At 33.6% G+C, this 20,547-nt stretch overlaps 2 protein-coding genes across 2 annotated transcripts; one reads left to right on the plus strand and one right to left on the minus strand.

Moving 5' to 3' along the window:
- Positions 1-5,557: 5,557 nt before the first annotated feature.
- Positions 5,558-10,130, minus strand: LOC110682230 (haloacid dehalogenase-like hydrolase domain-containing protein At4g39970). The gene is made up of 11 exons (XM_021858503.1): positions 9,485-10,130; positions 8,123-8,216; positions 7,902-7,946; positions 7,747-7,797; positions 7,442-7,516; positions 7,330-7,363; positions 7,139-7,194; positions 6,978-7,037; positions 6,121-6,180; positions 5,919-5,965; positions 5,558-5,831 (listed from the first exon to the last, which is right to left on the minus strand). Exons 1-11 carry the CDS (start codon positions 9,904-9,906, stop codon positions 5,783-5,785), a joined length of 993 nt encoding a protein of 330 aa, XP_021714195.1. The 5' UTR covers positions 9,907-10,130; the 3' UTR covers positions 5,558-5,782.
- Positions 10,131-17,454: 7,324 nt separating this feature from the next.
- LOC110682234 (F-box protein FBW2-like) lies at positions 17,455-20,534 on the plus strand. The gene is made up of 3 exons (XM_021858516.1): positions 17,455-17,723; positions 18,288-18,608; positions 19,446-20,534. Exons 2-3 carry the CDS (start codon positions 18,298-18,300, stop codon positions 20,080-20,082), a joined length of 948 nt encoding a protein of 315 aa, XP_021714208.1. The 5' UTR covers positions 17,455-17,723; positions 18,288-18,297; the 3' UTR covers positions 20,083-20,534.
- Positions 20,535-20,547: the final 13 nt, after the last annotated feature.

Consider the following 20,547-nt stretch of genomic DNA (forward strand, 5'->3'; position numbering starts at 1 on the left):
ATAGTTTTAGAGGGGGGGGGGGCGAGGGGAAGGAGAGAGAGCATCTAAGAGAGAGATGCGTCTACAGAAAGGGGGAAGAAGAAAGAACGGTTGATAAAGAGAAAGATCGAGGGCAAGGGAGAATGAGAATGGGTAAGTTAAAAAAGAGAGAAAGAGGGCAGACCAAGAGAGGGATGGGACTTAGAAAAAAGTGAGGGGAAGGGGAGAGGAGACGAAGAAGAGAAAGGGAGAGAAAGAGGCTGGGATACAAAAAGAGAGAGATAGAGGTAAGGGTCTAATTTAAAGAGAAAGATATAAAAGAAATATATACACAGAGGGAGAGAGGGATCGGGATAGAGAATAGAGTGAGATGGAGAGAGATAGGTCGAGGGAGAGAGAAGGGCCAAAAGAAAATGAGAGAAAGAAAAGCCAAAAGAAAGATGGAGATTGAGAGAAACTAGGATAAATAGAGGGGATCGTACGTGGGAGAGAGTGCAAAAAAAAGGCCTCGGGGGAGAAGGAGCAAGTGCAACTTATAATTTTTAAAGCCTTAAAAGGATAGAACTTACGAGCCTGGGACAAGAAGGATCATGTAAAAAAGAAAGAAAGCGAGAGACAACTAAAGAGTTTAAAGGAAAGAACGAGTAATAGGAGAACAGGTGCAAGTGTGCAATCTATAATTTAAATGTCATTATAAAAAAGAGGGAGTAGATAGACAAGATTAAGGGATAAAGGGACAAAGAGAAAAAGAGGTTTCAAGGAAATAGAGGAATGAAGAGATGAGAAACACTTCAAGAGACCATTTTTAGTGCATAATTGTGAAAGAGACTTTGAAAATTAGAAGAGACGGAGGAGGAAATGGAGAAAAAAAAAGATTATGAAATGCATGAGAAAAAAATGGTAAAGGACTTCATCAACGAAGAAGAAAGAGATAGATGCAAAAGTCTTTAGAAAACCATCTTATTAGTATGTAATCAAGGAGTAGTAAATAAGACTTTAGTTTTAAATTTTGTAAAACCATAAAAGTCAATTGTTAAAATATAGAGAATTCATGAGGATTTTTAATTATGTTTGTAAACCCATACTTTAGAGAGAGAGAGAGAGAGAGAGAGAGAGAGAGAGAGAGAGAAGATGGGGAGGAAAGCAGGAGGAGGGGGAGAGAGCAAAAGACGAGGGAAGAAGAGAGGGAGAAAAGGAGGAAGATACATTAGGAGAATAAAATGGAGAGAAAAAGAGTGAGAGAAATAGATAGATAGAGAAAGAAGAGAATGGGAGGGAGAGAGAGAAAGGGACCTAATGAGAGGAAATCAAGAAAAAAATGGTTTGAAAGAGGAGTAATGAATGATAGAGATGACATGTCGAAAGAGAGAGAGGGCATGTCAGGAGAAGAGAGGGCATGCTGAGAAAGGAAAGGGGTTGAGAGAGAGGGAGGGGGCAAGAGAAAATGTGAGAGAAAAAAAGGATGGGAAGGAGATGAGTGAGAGGAGAGAAGGTAAAGGAGCCGGTAAAAGATAGAGAAAGAAAAAAGAGGGATGGCTAGGAGGGTTGGAGAGTACGATGGAATGAAGGAAAGAAAGAGAAATAGGGCCAGGTGATGAGAGAAGAAGGGATTGAAAGAGAAAAAAATAACGCAATAAAGAAAGAAAGTGATCAATAAAGACATTGAGTGATAAAGAGGGAGAAGGATAGAGAGAAGGACCAGGAGAGAACAAAATCAAGAGAGGGACGTTGGAAGAAAATTAGAGATACAAATAATACGAGAGAGAAAAATCAGAGGGATCGCGGGACAAAAGGGGGAAAAAGAAGCAAGTGCAACCTATAATTTTCATAGCTTTTTACAGGATGTAATAAGGATCCAAAGGAATAAAAAAAAAGTGATAGAAAGAATATGAGCCATTAAGGAAGGATTAAGTAAGGGGGGAGCAAGTACGACCTATAATTGTCAAAATCCATTAAAACACATAACAGGGAGCAGGAGGACAAGATTAGGGGGGGGGGAGAGAGAGAGAGAGAGAGAGAGAGAGAGAGAGATAGGGCAATGGAAAAAGGAAGAGGTGAGAAGTATTTCTAGAAACCATTCTTAGTGTTTGATTGTGAATGAGACTTAAAAGCTACGATGGAAGGAAATGGAGAGAAATTAGGAATGTGAAATGAAAAAAACAAAAATCATGAGGGATCGGACTTCTAAGAAAGAGAAATAGATAGATGAAGAATTCTTTAGAGGACCATATATTTAGTATCTAATCAAAGATTTGGTTCATTGTAACTTTTTGAAAAGATTCTAAAACCATACAAATCAAGTGTCGTTAAAATATAAAGAAAAGATGGAAAAGGGTGAGGAGGGTAACTGAGAAGGGGGTGGAAAGTATGGATTAGCTTTGTAATTTACTATATCATTAGATAAGGAAGGTGGGAGAAAGCAAACTAAGGAGAGTGATAATGGTTATTTATGATATCTTTTTACCCCTAAACCTTTTAAAGATATTTGCAATTTATTTCGTTTTCTTTTTACAAAAAAATTAAGTTACAAAGTATCCAAATAAATCTACAGGATATCTTATCCTTAATTTTAACACTTAGATAATTATAGCTAGAAGAATTTTACTTGTTTTAAACGTAAGTTTTTTTGTACCTTTTTTTTTAAAAAAATACCATTGTTGTTTAACAAAAGCCCAAAAAATACTAAATAATTCTTTTATAACTATCATACTATTAAAATGCTAATAGTCAAAACTCAATTTAATAATAATAACAGAAATAAATTTATTATTGTCATTATTAACATAGTTATTATAATTAGAGCATAAGAAACTACAACTTAAATCTTTCCATCAATTTAGTAATAATAATTAATATATGTAATTATGATGAATTAAATTTCACTAATAAACGGGGGACTGCGTACTACTACATTATTAATAATCAAAACACATGATATTATCTAATATATAATTATAACAAAATTAGAAATTGCCAAATTGGGGGATCGCGCACTAATTGTAGAAGAGACACAACCGCCACAAAGGAGATAAATAAGAGAAATCAGGAATGTGAAAATGAAGAAAGAATAAAAGAAGGGGATTCAAGAAAGGAGAAAGAGATGAAAAACACTTTAATTAAAAATAGACTATTTTTTAAGATTACAATCATAATCAAAGAAAGGAAAGAAAAGGGGTCGATCGGGAGAGAGAAAGGGGGAAAGGAAGAGATAGAAAGGCCATGAAAGAAAGAAAGCAAGAAAGGGAGGTCGTAAGAAAGATGGAGATAGAGTGAAGCCGAAAAAGAGAGGGACCGAGGGGAAAAGAGAGGGAGAGAGAGAGAGAGAGAGAGAGAGGGGTCAACGGAAAAAGGAGCAAGTGTGACATATATTTTTCAAAGCTTTTTAGAGGATGGAACATGGATAGGAAAGAATATATAGGAAAGCATGATGAAAGAAAGTGTGAGAGTTTGAGCCAATAAAGGAAGGATTAAGTGAGAAGGGAGCAAGTGCGACCTATAATTTTTAAAATCCATTTTAAAATTAGAATGAGTAGGGGCAAAGCCATGTTTAAGGGGAAGATAACGAGAAAGAGAGAGACTAGGAGATGTTTTAGGGTAATAAAGAAAGGAGAAGATTAGAAACACTAATTCAAAAGACCATTCTTAGTGTTTAATTAACGAAGAGACTTAAAGGCTATGGAAGAGAGAAATGAAGAGGAATTAAGAATGTGAAAGTGAAGAAATAAAAATTGCGAGAGCTTCCGGAAAAGAGAAAGGATAGATGAAAAACTCTATAAATCGAGGACCATCTTTAGTATGTAATCAAGGATTAGGTAAATGGCCCGGTACAATTTTTAAAAGATTCTAAATATTGTAAAACCATATAAGTAAAGTGTGAAAATGTAAAGGAAGATGAAAAAGGGTGAGGATAAGAACTATGAGGAGGGGGGTTATGGAGTATCTATGTAAATTTTGTTGTACCATTAGTTAAGGAAGGAGAAAGGGAACATAGGAGGGAAAGTGATAATGATATGGTTATCTACAAGATCCTTTGCCTCTATACCTATTTACAAATATTTGCAATTTATTTCATTTTCATTTTCCAAAAAGTTAGATTATAAAGTATCCAAAGAAATCTACAAGATGTCTTATTCTTATTGTTAAATAAAACTTAAATTATCATAGCTAGAAATGTTTCCTTTTTTTTAAGGGATTTTTTCTTTAACTTTTTTGATAAACCATTGTTCTTTAACAAAATCCCAAAAAAATAATAAACAATTCTTTTACCCTTATTATTAATTATTAAATCATTATAACTATTAAAATGGTAATAGCCTTTTATAACTCTTTCAAAACAATTTAATAACAATAATAGCGACAACTTTATTATTTCCATAATTAATATAGTTAATATAATTAAAGTATAAGAAACTACAACTTAATCCTTTCAATCACTTTAGTAATACATAACACAATACACATTAATCAACACACCTATATATTACATTAATTAATTTCTTAGCATAACAATCTATTCCATCAAATTTCATCATTGATCAATGCTAACAACTATACCTAACTTCGTTACCAATAAAACAATAGAAATAATCTACGCATATAACATTGACTAATTACACAATAATCATAACAATTGACCCAAATTGGCATCTTCCAAACCGGCAGTCAATTCTAAATTCTGTTGAGGTTTATCTAGCTCATCAGTACAGTTAGTAGAATTCTCAGCAATATTCACATCATGTGCTTTCTGTGTGCCATCCAGTGTAATATTTCCTCCGTTTTCTTTTACTTGCAACACTTCCCTAAAAAGGAAATGTCACAATACTTACAACACACTATAAAAGGAAAGTTACTTTAGGGAAAAAACTATACTATATCCCTTATTTAAAGCACATGGCCTATTAAATTACACTCCTAACAACCACTCATCCTATTTTAAAGTTTATTATATCATGTAAACCTCATCTTTCTTAATTACTGCGCTAAAGGGTGTGTTGCATCTAAAAGAAAACGGAGGAATGAAGTAATAAACAAAGCCATCTTGCTGCCCACACTGGCCTCTATGCTAGCATCATTATTTACTATCGCTAAAATGATCATTAGCCAACTTAAATTTAAGGCTAACCACATATAATAATACACTAACCAATCAGAGCAAAACAAAATCGACAAACAAAACGCAACCAATTACATTAACACATAAACTACGACTAATTATTCACTAATCACCGAGAAGAAATCACAGTATTTAAAAGCAATTACAGTATTTAGAAGTACCCATAAAGCGATGATGAACAATTGTACACTCCTTTCATGCACAAGGAAAGACAACAAATGTGGTTTAGAAATTAGAAATCTTTTGCCCTTGATAATAATATACCCTGCATTTGATGATGGTCAACCTTTCATATCCTAAATGTAAGGCGTCTCATGTGCCCATGGACTACGGACTACGGCATAAGTTATACTGCTGCCACCTCTCTCTATCCAGATTAAAAATGAAAAAAAATCTCACATAAAGTAATACTACCCAGCATATGGTACCTGCAGATCTAAGGGAATCATCAAAAAGAACCGAAAATTAAAAGGTAAAAAAATACAGTATAAGAAAAAAGCTGGTAGCAGCAACATACCAGTAAAATGAACAACATTTGGATTAACACAATAATTACACCACCGTTTTTTACATCTTACACGATTAAATTGCGGTGTATAATGAATTGGAATTTCAACATCAACTTCTGTAAGGTGATAACCCTGCAGTCCTGCACATTATGTACAGTTTCCGAGCCCTTTCTTTACTTAGCTAGCCTGCGGCAACTACATTTTGCAGCAGTGCCTCCAAATCACTCAATCTGCAAGTATGGGACACGTTATATTCATGAGTGTCGAAGAAACTTGTTACACACTCGATTTAATCAGATTTCATACGCACACCCTACCTTACAGAACTCAAGTCAGGGTAAGTTGCAATTGCATCTGTAAAATCCTGCAATGGGGGTCATCATTTAATACGAAGTTAAATCATTTTATTGTACTTGCAGTTAATCAGAAAGACTAATATTCTCCTGTGAGACAGAAAAAATTATCTTTTCAAAATGAGGATTCCATATTTTTTACTTTTAACTAAAGCAACTAACTGACCTGGGTAGCTGTGGATGTTGTGTAGGTTATTACACAGGGCATTCCAGCCTTTGTTGCAGCCTACAAGTAAAGGTAGGTTTATCCTAAGTTAAACTTTTGCGTACCACAGTCAGCAGTGAAAATGAAGGAGCTCTAACATTCTAATGTATTTTCAAAATGCTAAATAGATCCAGAAAATATTAAGTGTTGAGAAACAGCATATCAAGTTTCTAGATACATTTGAACAGCCAGATCAGATGTATATCAAAACAGAGTAATGCAAGTGTCACTCTTTCCTAAGATAATTTGGTCTACTATTCAGATCTCAAATAGTTTGTAATTTTGAACTCCTTTAAAGGAAAGCATATTGAGACTGATCAGTTTGCAAAAAAAAAAAAAAAAAAAAAAAAAAAATAAAAAATAAAAAATAAAAAATTCATGCAAATAATAGAAACCATGTATAGCTCTTAGAGTCTATAGATCTCTATTTGTATTTAAAGTATTGTTGTTAATTTTCAATGCATTGCTGAAGAAATATTGGTTAACAGTAAATATCCATAGCTATTTGGTTTTGTAATTTTGTATTGTAAGAACATTGAGAATTTGAGCATGACTTCTATATTTGTGATTTCAAGCTCCGTCCAATATCTTCCAGTTATTTCACCATAGCTTTAATCAAATTTTATTCTCCCCTGTCTAGGCCATTATCAGGACTTCTAAAATCTATTTAAAATTACAAATTTTAAAAAGAAGAGGCATGGATTCATGGGCACTAAACTGTCAAATTTTCAAACAGGAAGTGTCAAATTCACATATACGAAATCTCCAGGTTTCCAATATTTGTTTGCTTTTAATAGTAATGTGGTATTGTGGTGTACCTTGAGGCCAATGACACTATCTTCCACTACCAAACAGTCGTCCACCGACACACCTAGCTTCTGCAACATTTAGGACCCAAAGATATCATATGATTAATTGAGCCACAGATGAATAAAGCTACAAAGCATGCAACGAATGTAAGTGTGCTAAATTGATCTACCTTGGCAGCAGCAAGATAAATTGATGGATCAGGTTTCTTTTCTTTGACATCATCGCCTGCAATACAGAAAACTGAAATTTCAGACCCTAAGGATAAATTAACAAGACTGCCAGTTTATAATCCTACAGCTCAACATTATCAGTTTGTAATCTGATATCAATATTCAAAAATGTGACAAATATTCAACAAACCTGCAAGAAAGCAATCAAGACCATGGAAGCGATCCTGTGAATAGAGAAAAGTAAGTTGAGCAGATTGGACAGGAACTGATAGCTTCTTTTTCAAATGAGAGAATGAACTTACTAGTCCTATTAGACTCTCAAGAGTGAGTATAACTGAACTTTTGGTTGCAGCAGAGCACACAGCTAGCTTCTTACCCTGCAAACGTGAAACCAAATGGCCCAGCACATCCATGAAACACAATAGCATAGTCATTCCAAGAAGAAAAGGCATTACAGAGTATGTCATAAGAAAAATATGAATCAGATACATCTAGACGATCTAGTTGTAAGGACTGGCAACATGATTTAAGTCACAATTCAAGAAATGTAATACACCCATGTACATACATTGCTGTATTAGTAGAGTATATTAAAATTTTAACTTACAGCAGCCTTAGCTTCATCCATCAATCTCAAAACTCCAGGTCTCGGTTGCACCTGATAGAAAATAGTAGTTTTATTTGAGGGCAATAATCTAGTCTTCAATGAAATGGAGAAAAAAGATAGCACAGATAATTATTTATAAGAAGAAAAAGACTTACAGAACCAGACTTGATAATTTCTTGGTACCTTTCTGTTTTCCAATCCTACAAAACTATAAGCAGAATCAGCAAGGCTCCCTGGTCTTAGTAATCCTAATCAGTAAAATCCAAACAGGTCAACATGAATACAAGTACATGATATTGATGACCTACTATACCAGCTAGTAATTGAGAAAATCACTGTACTAAAAGGAGCAACACTATATAGATAATACAAGAACCTGAATGATATCTATCAATTTTGATCTATCAGTATCATTTTCTGGAGGTGTCTCAAAAATCGTCGAAGTTGGCCACCCGTGCTCCTTGAAGTACCTTGCAGTTGATTTCTGAACAATCAGTGAAGCAACATGAAAACAACTTACTGTCCTAAATGACAGGCAGGACAACATATACCTTGTTATGAATGAATATCTACTAATCATACTGGTTGACCATAAAAACCAAAACAAGATTTACAAAATAAAATAAAAAATTAAAAAAAAAAAAAAAAAAACAGTATAAAGGATAGGGTGCATGCTAAGATATAATCACTCATACAGTAACAGAACATACATAAAAAGTTAAGAAAGAGACGACAAAATTAAAGGCACAAAGTTTTTATGTAGTTCAGCATCGAGAAACAGCACTAACAATACTAGCTATTAGCAGCAATATTAATCACCTTCCACAATTTTTTGATTCACTTAGCTACCGATCTGTCAGATAAAACTTTCACCAATTCACCTTAAAGCTCTACTCTTGCCATCATCTTTCATTTGATTGCCAATAAAAACAGTTAAATAGCAAGTATAAAATTGCAAAATAAAACTGAATTTCACAAAAAAAGAGAAAATTGAATGTGATTTGCTCGAAGATGAGGATACTGTACAGAAGTCAAAATCCTCAAATTTTGCAATATAATGTTATTGGCTTTACCTCAACCAAAACATAAAATTTTCTAGAAGAATTACTCTGTAGCATACACTATAACATCAATGCTAAGTTTTAGAAAACTTCCAAATTTGCATTGCAACCACCAACATTAAGGTTTTGAACAAAGAGAAGCCATCCAAAATTACACTATGAAATTGCAAGAATTCCACCGTAATTGAATGGATATGGCCTTAATCCTACAAAGAGAAATTATGGTCCTTGGCCCTATCTCTAAATTCCAAACCATAGTCGATACCTTTTTTTCGTATGGTCTCAATCTGAATTTAGTTGTCACGTTACTACTTTATTAGAACTCGATTTTAATTCTGAACCGAGGGAGTATGTATGTAGACAACTAGACTATCATTAAAAATTTGTATAAGTTCAACAATTATGGCGATTCCTCTAAAGCCTAAACAATACGTAGAAACCCCAATACTTTTTCTACTCTCTAAATCTTAATTTAGTTGCCACATTACTGGTTCAATCTACGCTATCAACCCGACTACGAATATTAATTCCGAACAAAGGGAACACTTACCCGCTCTATCATTAATCAGTAGAGTAATTTCAAACTTTCAAGTAATCAGTCAATTGCATAGATTATATAACACGTATGATTAAAATTCAGAAAATAAAAGATTGAAGAATACAAAATAGAAAAATACCAACGCATTTTAGGTTTTCCACCACCAATTTGATTCTGAAGAACATCATAAAACTCGATATCCCAATCAAGAGGTCCATCCAAAGAAGAAGAAGGGCAACGAACATTGAAGAAAGCGAAAGCATCGTTATAAGCTTGACGATGCAAGTCCTCAGACTCTAAGATTACACCATCGCAATCAAAAATCAATGCTACCAAAGAATTTGCAGATGCTTTAACAACTGATGATGATGATGATTTTGAAATGGTGCGGTTTTTAGGGTTTCTAGGGCGAAGTGGAAGAGAGAGTTGGAAGCCATTAGAGCGAGAGATGAATGCGGCGGAGGAGAGCGGCGGCGAGGAGAGAAGAAGGCGGTGATGGTGGTGGGAGTTTGGAAGCGTGTGAAATTGGGCCGCCATTGAAGATGAAGCGCTCAACGCCATCCTAATCTTTTTTTTCAATTGCACACTCAAAATGGAGGGAGTATATTGGATAAGGGTTTTTTCTTTATTTGTTTTTTTTTCGTTGCCGCCGATTTTTTTCGCTCATCGTTTACAAAATTCACACAAATGTATTTTCGAACCTATTTGGACAACAGTAAAATTGGATGGATTGAAATAATTAAGGGTATTTTCAGTTGAAATTTAGTTTAGTTCAATTCCTAATTTCCTTCTCTTATAAAATATTCAGCTCAGTTCAATTCAGTTCCGCTGAGTTCAGTCAATGAGAACAGGCCCTAAGTTTCAAACGAGCCATATTTTTGTAAATCGTCTTGTTTTAGTAGACTTGTTATTAGAGAAAGACCTCTTAATGAAGCAGTGGCCCATAGGTTGCTTCGAATTCTTGAAGTACGAAGTTCGATTCTCATCAAGCACAAATCTCATCCCCTACCCTTCCAGGCATTGCCCGCATTGGTAGTCAAGCTTGCTGTGATAGGAGCCTTTGGATGGGCCCAATAAAGTATATGAATAAAAATAATGCAAAAGTCACGATTATTACGAAACGGATAGAGTATTATGTGCGGCATGTGATGACTCACTTGCGTGCCTCACATATCATGTATTCATGTGTTGGCCTTGTGGTTACTCTCTTCATCCCTATTATGTCTCGTTGCTAAAATTTGAGTTAAACTTTAAGAACTTTTACCATGAATTCTTGTTATTCTATAAAAGGTAATAGAATAACAACTCCTAGTCACGTGGAATTTTGCTCTGTTTGTCTCATTGTATTTTTAATTAATATCAACTTTTTATAATTTATACGTGTATGAAATTGAAGATATAATATTTTAATAATGTGTCTTAAAATCCAATTATATGTCTAGGAGTACTAATCATTCAATAAATAAGTAAAATAACTCTAGAATCTAGATGCCTTTTATAAATAAGGAATATGTCATAAATAAGTAAAATAAATCTAGAATCTAGATGCCTTTTATATGTCTAGGAGTACTCATCATTCAATTGAATTTTACACAAGAATCACAAGTATAGTATATCATGTGCACCACTTATTTATGAAGATGAAGTCTATTGTGCATTAAGTTCACAATTTCAATCATGTTAAGATTTTTAGTCAATTCAACGACTAATAGTATTATCACGATTCACAAAGCATATATGCAAAACCCCACAAACCAAAAGTCATCACCTATCTTAAGATGAAAGCAATACTCGTACAATATAGCCTAATGAATTTAATTATTGAAAAAAAAAAGTACATACATGAATTTCGATGAAATATAGTGCGTACGTAGCAAGTGTGGCAAAAAAGATTGGACCAAAAGTAACTCGGAGAACTTGAGTGTTGAACACAAATCACAATGTTTATGTATGTTGAAAAATGTCATAAATGCATGTCAACTACCAGAGTCAAATAAAAACAAGAAGTTTGATGCAATTGTTTGAAGTATCACAATCATATCAATAACTTCTTCAACTGATTAATTTTTGCAGATGATTCAGCATTCACGCCTGCCAAATTATTGCTGGCCTCACCAAGTCTTCTAAATTACGATTTTACGAATCAATGAATACACTTCTTCATACTAGCTTAGTCATTCTATTCTATGGTTGTAATATTGATTCAGAGTACCACTATATATATACAGTAAAAATAAGTTACTCCGTATATGTAGTCATAATAAAGTACTGCAATTATGATTTTTATTCATCATGCTTCTTTTGTTTCTTTGTTATCCGTAATAGTTCTTGGCTGCCACCATTTGTTTGTTTTTTGAACGTATTATCTTTAATAACTACTCGTATTATTACAAAGTATGTAGTATATATTTTGTCTTAATAAAAAAAGACGTAGTATATACTTGTAGTATTGATTGATCATTCGTTCATATATAGTACGTGAAACACGTTAGTATAATATATGTATGACCCCTTAACGTGTGGCCTAGTCTATTCTGCTAATTAAATGAGCATCCTGAATTAAATTGAGTTCACTCCTACCCAGGACATATAGGAGATGTTCATCTTAGTGGCCCTGAAGATGATGGCTCTTAGACCCTAAAGTGAAATTCAAACCTTCACTATTTATTCAGAAAAATGAATATTTAATCAGTGTATATAACATGTTTGTCTTACATAACTAAATGGAGACAAAGCCTTTATGAGCCTCAATGAAGATCTCCCGGGTCATACATCTCAAATTAGACTACACGCATACTAGACTAGAAAAGTCATTAGTTAAACAAACTAAATCTAAATTATTAAATGTAGCCCGTCATATATTGTGTCAATCCAAATCTGTACCCAGGCCATGCCAGTTAAAAACGGAAACAAAGGATGCTTGCAACATAGCAACTCGACCCTTAGCCGGAAAAAATGCCTGACAAAGGCAACACAAATATATTAGGCTAGGTCGGACCATGCATGATCAACTCTAGTTACGAGCACACATTACACTAGTCAAATTAGGAACAGTGTGTGGGCATGATGCAGGAAGGAAGAACCGAGGAGGAAGCGCAAATGCTGAAATGGTGATGGTGATGACACATTCATCAAGCCTCACATGACACCAAAAGCTTCGATTCTGCAAATCCCAAGGGCGTGAATACTACGTACAAAAATTAACCATCTTTCATGTTTGTTGTCGTCCTGAGTTCTGACTGCTGTATCACTTTTACTTAATCAAGAAACTCAATTTTTTAACTTTTTTTGAAAGAATTTTTAACACTTGTATAAATTTATTTAGGAACAGTGATTGTTTTGCACTCTTTAAGTGAATTTATCTTTCTTTCATTTTCTTTACTGAAAGGAATCTAAGCAAAAGCTTTGATTTTCAACTGCTGGACTCTCTAACTTCTACTTCAGTACTTGTTTTATTTATCTGATGCCACAAGAGAATATGACTTGATATTGACAAGAAGTTGTCTATACTAAACATGCAAGAATATAACATGGGAAGAAATGTTATAAAGAATCCTAACTTAAATTATCTACTTAAGTTATGTTATCATCATCTGAAATTAAAAGTCACATTTTTATTTTCTGAAAATACATTCATACTTTAGTAATTTTAGTACAATACGGATGAATGAACAAGGTGAAAAAATCATTATTAGGACAATTAAACACATGAAAACATAATTTATACTCCTATTCTACTATCCAAATTATAATAATGCAACTTTTCTCCAAGATTAATCTTTTACCATTGCATTGCTTTCTTTCTTATTTATTCGTACATGTATGTTTACTCGTAGAGTCAGATCATTCTAAATTACTCGTAATAAGAACATTATTGTATACAAAAGTGTGTACATACTCGTAACACAAATAATCTACAAATAACTTCACTCCAAAAATCTAAATTACTTTCACACATGTATTGTCCAAACCCTAATCTTCAATCAAGGATCATGATTCATTGAAGATTTAAATAATAGGCAAACTTAAGTACAAATAAAGGAACAGTTTTGACCAATACAATATATTAAACATGTTAATTATTATGAAACTAATGTAATACCATTTAACAGTTTTGACCAATACAATATATTAAACATATTCGCACTTTTTAATGAAATCAAGAACATAACCATTTAAAAAGAAGGAAGTATGCTGTATACATACCAACAACATTATTAAACAGGATGATGATATACCAAGTATATACAATCAAAACCAAATTAAAGTCTCACTTTTGTACAAAATCATGCATACCCTAAATCTAAACCTATGCTTGTCTTCAAAATCTAAATAGACTATTTTTATGAAGTCCATTTACACAAGCTAAGTACCCCTACCAACTAAACCACTAATAAATTAACATCCAAAAAAAATGAACAAGAAAAGTGTTACTGGTACAAAAGTTAAGCATTGGTGTTAATGTTGTAATTTATGTACTAATCTAATGATTGCATGTAATAATTAATTAAAATTAAGGGTTATAAAAATTGTTTCTACAACGGCACTTCCAACCCAAAGGCTTGTAATTGGAGTACCTGTTGTTATCCCAATAAGACAACTCCAACTCAGAACTCGGCGGTTGACTCGTTCGAGGTGGTTCGACTCGGTCAAGACTCGGCAATGTTGGTACTTGGACCGCCTTACAAGGGTGGCACTGATTACACTTGTTGTAGCAACTTGGTGGTGTTGAACCTAATCTCGTTTTCTCTTCACATAATACCCCCTGTTCATTATTCAATCATGTCACATATATTATTACATTATACACATAAAAACCATATAATAGTATAATAAAACAGGTAGAGTAAAAAGTGGAATTACAAAATTACCCTTGTTTGATCAGAGGCAGAAACAGGGGAAGAAAACAGGGGAATAGTGAAGATTAAGAGGATGTAATAATAGTAGAGGAAGGATGAATAATTGAAGGCCATTAAAGAATCTGGGTTTTGAAGAATTCACCATGAAACATTCAACCCAGTTAAAAAATATGAAAAATTTGATGGTAAAAAAAGGAAGAAGCAGATGAAATAAAAGGAGGTATGTAATGATGGGGGTAGTAGTACACTAGTACTCAGTAATAATGAATGAAGGAAGGAAGGAAGGAAGGAATGGGAAAGAAGAAGTGAAAAAGAATGGGGGTTGAAAGGAATGGTCTGGCCTTAATGAGGACTACTGAATGTGGGGAGAAGAGAGAGAAAGAGAGCAATGAAAGGAACAAGACGAGTGTAGGGAAACAATATCACAGGGAATCCTCTCAGAGGGTTTTGGGGCCTTTCATTGTGTCATTTTTAAAGGTTTTCTAAATTTTATTTTTGACTTTGGGGAAGATTTTGGGAGTGAAATGTTTAAAGTTGTGCATTTGTAAGTGTGACGGAGAAGTGATTTGATTGTTGAATCAAAATCGTATGTTGTGGAGAATTGGAGATCCTACTACATTTTGTGTGTGGCCGTGTGGGCGTAGATTATATATGCATAATGTTAGAAAAAAAAAAGTGGACCGAATAAAAGGATATAAAGTGAATTTCAAAATTTTGGATACATGTAGATGTACTTATAAAGAAAAAGGACACATGTGATTTTATAAAAAAGAATATGTATTTGTAATTTTCATGAAAAGAATATACTCCGTACTAAATTATGGTTAAAAATAACCGTAGAGATTTAAATGTGTAATGAAATAGTACCGATTGACATGCAACTTGGTGTAAGATTGCTCAATAATCAATGAGGTTGTACCATAATAGTTGCACCATAAGTCCATAACCAATTAACCATGCAACATCTATCCTAGTTTAAAGATTGGTAATTGGTATACTACTAAAAAGAAATAACTTTGACTATATTTTAATACAGGAGAATTAGTGATATACTGTAGTAAGAAAGGCAAAAGAAATCTTGAGGTGTTTGTCTATTACTCCGTATATACGAAGTAGTAACTATCGTGTACAATTTATTTTAACAGTTTACAAAAACAAAAACAAAAACCCAAAAACAAAAGGGGGAGAAAGAAAAGGTACAATTGCCCAAAGAAACCAAAAAAAGTAGAAGCTGAAATAAGAAGCAGCCAAAAATAAGTAAAGTTCTTAAAAGTCTCATATTTATTGTAACAAGTAACAACAACAAACACAATATCACATACACTCTCTAATCTCTATCTCTTTGTTTGTATGTTTTAATGGAAGATGATTTTATGAAACAGAATATAAGAAGCTTGACTGGGACTGATTGAAATGAATGAATTCACTTGATGCAATGACAATTTTGGGTCTTGAAACTAGTACGACGAACAACCTATCATTTATGTTCTTTGTCAATATAAATGCATGATTGATGTCTACATTGGTTATGTCTCTTAATAAAACATGCATTTGCCAAGTGGTTATGAATTATGATAGAGTTTGGATTAAGTTTATCTCAAGTGTTTTTGGCAATAATCACCCGGGACCATTCATCCCTCACCTACCAAACATTATAAACTTAACATACAATAATAATCACTTGGCCTTTGCCTAACCATTTTGTGATTTTTTGGGGGTTGGGAGCTAGGCTAGATGGCTAGTGGTGGTCAACAATAGAGATGTCTTTGTATCTAGTCATCTGGTATCACTACTCGACCAAAACACGACACAGTATGTTATTATGCTTATTAACTATGGATCACATTATTTTCAAAAAACATAATATATATACACTACAAAATATGTTAATTTAAGTAAAATTTTACTTCCCTTAAAAAGGTGAAATTTTATTAAGACACATGAGTGACACATGGATTTGGGCCACCCATTTTAAAATTTTAATACTACACATAGTCAATGGGCTTAGCTATGGATCTAGCCTAACTAGAGTATAGGCTAATGAACCTACACAAGATGCAACTTACAACAGTATTTCTTTTTTTTTTTTTTTTTTTTAAAAAAGTCCTAAAGTACACTAAATTTCATTAATGTAAGTCATACGACATCTACAATTGACAATGAACGATAATGAAAACGAATTTAACAAAATCAAACAAGAATTAATCGGGGAAGGGCTAAGAATCCAAATACATAAATATAACAATTCGGCATATTCTCGATTCGTTGTCTCATACAACTTTTTGAGTGGATCCGTCGTCGATTCGCAATTTTGTGAGAAAGTAAATTCTTGTGTTGATTCCGTAACCCGAATCCGAGCCACAATCAATAGTAGCCCCGCACAACCGGAGACCAAATTAAGCACAAATAAAACCTTGTCTTTCGAAGGAGTACGAAAAACCTTGTCTTTCGAAGGATATCGAAAAAACCTTGTGTTTCGAAGGAGATAAACCCTTTCTTTCGAGGGAGACATTATTGTAACCTAAAACAAATTAAAAAGCTTAAAGAAAATAAAGATTGGGGCTTTCCACCGGTAAAATCCGATGGAAGCCCCTTAAAATTAATAATGGAGACTAGGTTTAGGAGAGAGAAGAGAGAAAAGGAGGCTAGGGTTTTTTTAGAGTTACAACAATCTTTCTTCTTTAGCTGGAATTGTTGATCTAATCTTTAGTACCGTGATATGAACTTATTAGCCTTTTACTTAATTATTTTTAGTATTGTAGATTTTTAAATTCTAATCTGAACTTTAATTTTATTTTAATATATACAATTAAATTGAAAATAAGATGAATAATACAAGAGTCTTTTGATATGTTTAGTTCATCATAATTTAACATCATTTTGACTTCTTTTAGATAAAATAAGTTTAGCTTATGTTATATTCACTTTTTTTTCACTTAATTTACGTCTCATAAGTTCAGATAAGATAACTTCAGAAAATAAGCTCTCATAAAAATTACACAAGCTCAAATAATAACTAAATAAATTTTAACAAGATCTAACAAGCTCAAATAAATAAAATCGGGTGAATAAATTCACCCGATTGACAAATAAGTTTAGATAATTTCAGCTTCAAAATAGGTTTACACACAAATTAATAAGATCAACTAAAGTTGGTAAGACACTAACACTACATTGTAAATTGTAATCATCCAAAACAATGGATTAGCTTAGACTTATCAAAAATTGTGAATGGACTACTTTAAGAGGTGATAATAGACAAGTAGAGAGCTACAAGTGGATAACATGCACACAGTTATCATCGGGCCCGGGCTTCTCAATTGGGTTACGCAACATTTGATAGGCCAACTAAAGTTACTACTATACCGCTCTTTTTTTTTCTTTCTTTTTTTTTTTCAGCAATTCCCAAAATTTTCGGTAATTTTTAACTACTTCTAACGAGTGATCCCCTTCTCTGTTTTCTCTCTCTTATTTTATCAAACCCAATTTACAAATTTGATCATCTACTTCATAATTCAGGTATAATTCAATTCTTCTATTTGATTCAATCTTATTACATGCACTTTTAAAAGTATGTATATTAATTCTTTCTGATCATAACTTCCCTTCTTGATTTTAATTTTATTGCCTATTTAATGATTTTTTAATTGTTGTCATTTCTAAATTTCCATTGATTTTTTTTTTCTTCCCGGATTTGTATAAATTTAGAAGAAAAGATCCCATTTTTATATCTGTGATAACTAAAATTCACAAATCATTATTCTGTTTTGTATTGATGGTTTAATTCCATGTTTGTTAAAGTTCTTATCTTTGCTTTTTATTGAACATACCCATTTCAATAATCTGTAAAGGGGTCAAATGAAATTTGCTCTTTTTCACTTTTTGTGATAAAATGATTCATGAAATCAAATGAATAAATTGCATTAAATTGTTACTGATCATATCATGACAATAAATATTTTGTTATGGTGATAAATGTCAAAGATATACTTTAATATAAGATTGATTTTGTGATACTGTTATAAATCCCATTAATTCCTTCAAATATATATGTTTCAAAAATTTCAATTTATTTGTTGGCAGGAAGGATAAAATGGAAGATGATGACCCTAATGTTAGGCCATGGGATGAACTAATTCCAGACACATTAGGTTTGATATTCCAAAGGTTACCACTTGATGAGATATTGAATGTAGTCCCAAGTGTGTGCAAATCATGGGCAAAGGCGGTACGAGGCCCTTATTGTTGGCAGGAGATCGATATCGAGGACTGGAGTCGATATCGAAGGCCTGATAGCCTTGATCGGATCCTTTTGTTGCTGATTGGAAGGAGCTGTGGCTCGTTGCGTAAGCTTTGTGTTTATGGTTTGGCATCCGAAATGAGTTTATCCTTAATTGCTGATAAGTAAGAGGACATATTTTTCTATTTCCATTAAATTATACTGAATTACTACTGATCAAAGTTCTATTTTTATGTCTTTAGCATAGGTTTAATTTATTTTCCTTTGATTGGTATGGAAATTGATTTAGACTAGATTATTTTATTCCCATGTCTTATTGAGGACAAAGATTGTGATAAGCGACTTTTGTTCATTTGTTACTTGGAATTGTGATGGATTTCACATACTTAAACATATGCAATGAGGAAGTTCTAGCTTAGATGCATGAGAAGTGATGAGGAATTCCGATCCTAGTTGATCTAGAATAGAATTGTCAATCTTGTTTTTTGGTGGTACATTGGACGTGTGAGGTAGTACTTTGAAGATTTGTACGTGGTTGGCACATGGTTTTCGTTTTACATTTGATTGTTGGGGTGGTATAACTAGGTCATTTCTGTTGTTTTTTTTCCTGATTATGGTCTGTTTGTGCTGTGTGGTTAGAAAGTGGGAGAACTTTTAATATCCGAATTATGCATGGTCCTTTGCTTGTTTGGATCTAGCTTTGAGCTGCTGAAACTTGAAATTAATCGCTATTAGAAGAGGGGGGGGGGGGGGTGGGGGGGTTTAATGTTTTCTCTTTTCGGATTCTTTGTAGTTTGTAACTTGATAGAAGAAAAATAATTTAGCTTGATAAATGATATATAATGTGTCATATACTAGATTACTAGTACTATATATCCTATACTCAAAATAAAATGTGTGCTATGAAATTCAACAAAATTGAATGATCTGAATACTAGATTACTAGTACTACATACTTTCAAGTTTTCTGCTTTCTAATCTCAATTTTTATGTATTGCAAGTGCCAAGTGCCTTCAGATTCTACGGCTTCCAGGAAGTGAAATAAGTGGCTCGATGGTGGAACAAGTTGCTGTGAAGCTTTCTAGCCTCACTTGCTTAGATTTGAGCTACTGCACCAAAATTGGAGCTCCAGCTCTAGAGGCATTTGGAAAGAACTGCAAACTCCTTACTTGCTTGCAGAGGAACATGCATCCTTGGGATGTAGCCGCAATAATGAAAGATGACGAAGCATATGCTATATCTGCTACTATGCCACAGCTCAAGCACCTAGAGCTGGCCTACCTGAATATCACAACAGATGGTGCTGTTCGGATCCTCAAAAGCTGTCGTGAGCTTGAGTTGCTTGATATTAGAGGTTGTTGGAGCGTGAAAATTAATGAAAAGTACCTCAAGGATCGCTCAAAGTTGCAGGTAGTAGGACCTCTGGTTGTGGATGGCAGTGGTAAGGTGAAGGAGAGTGTTGATTTCTACCCTGGTTCCTCCAGCTTCTGGGCCTGGGGTTTTGGCGAGATGGATGAGTATGATGAAGATGGTGATCAGGATGGTATGTGTGATGTGTCTTTTGCTCCCTGGGACGATGTGCATGAGATGGAGGACTTAGGGTTGGTGTCCTACGACGATGTGTACGGCTATTACTAAAATTAAACCAAATGGAGTCTGCAGTATTTTTTTCATGTATGCATTTCATTTTCCACAAAGATGAGAGGCTACGCGAGCATTTGGTCTCTCGAAGAATGATATGGATTTTCTTATTCCTAAATCTATTTGAGAATGTTGAGATGTATCTGCCAAAAAAAAAAGAGAGAGAATGTTGAGATGTATTTTTAAGTTGATTAGTTGGCTGCCTAGTTTACCAGATGGATTGTAGATTGATCTAGACCTCTTAGACGTAGTACTACAGTTCAGAATGAACTCTAGCTCTAGTTAAAGCTTGTTTTATGCAGGTAATGGTATTGGCATTTGACAATGAATTGAACGAAATTTGTCTTAGGATGTTGCTTTTTTTTTTTTTCCCTTCTTTTGATGTATGTTATAATCTGATACCTCATATTCAGATTCATCACATTTTGAAGGGCATGGCCTGTAATTTATCCGAAGTTATCT

This window comes from Chenopodium quinoa, unplaced genomic scaffold, assembly GCF_001683475.1.
Source record: "Chenopodium quinoa cultivar QQ74 unplaced genomic scaffold, ASM168347v1, whole genome shotgun sequence".
Lineage (NCBI taxonomy): Eukaryota > Viridiplantae > Streptophyta > Magnoliopsida > Caryophyllales > Amaranthaceae > Chenopodium > Chenopodium quinoa.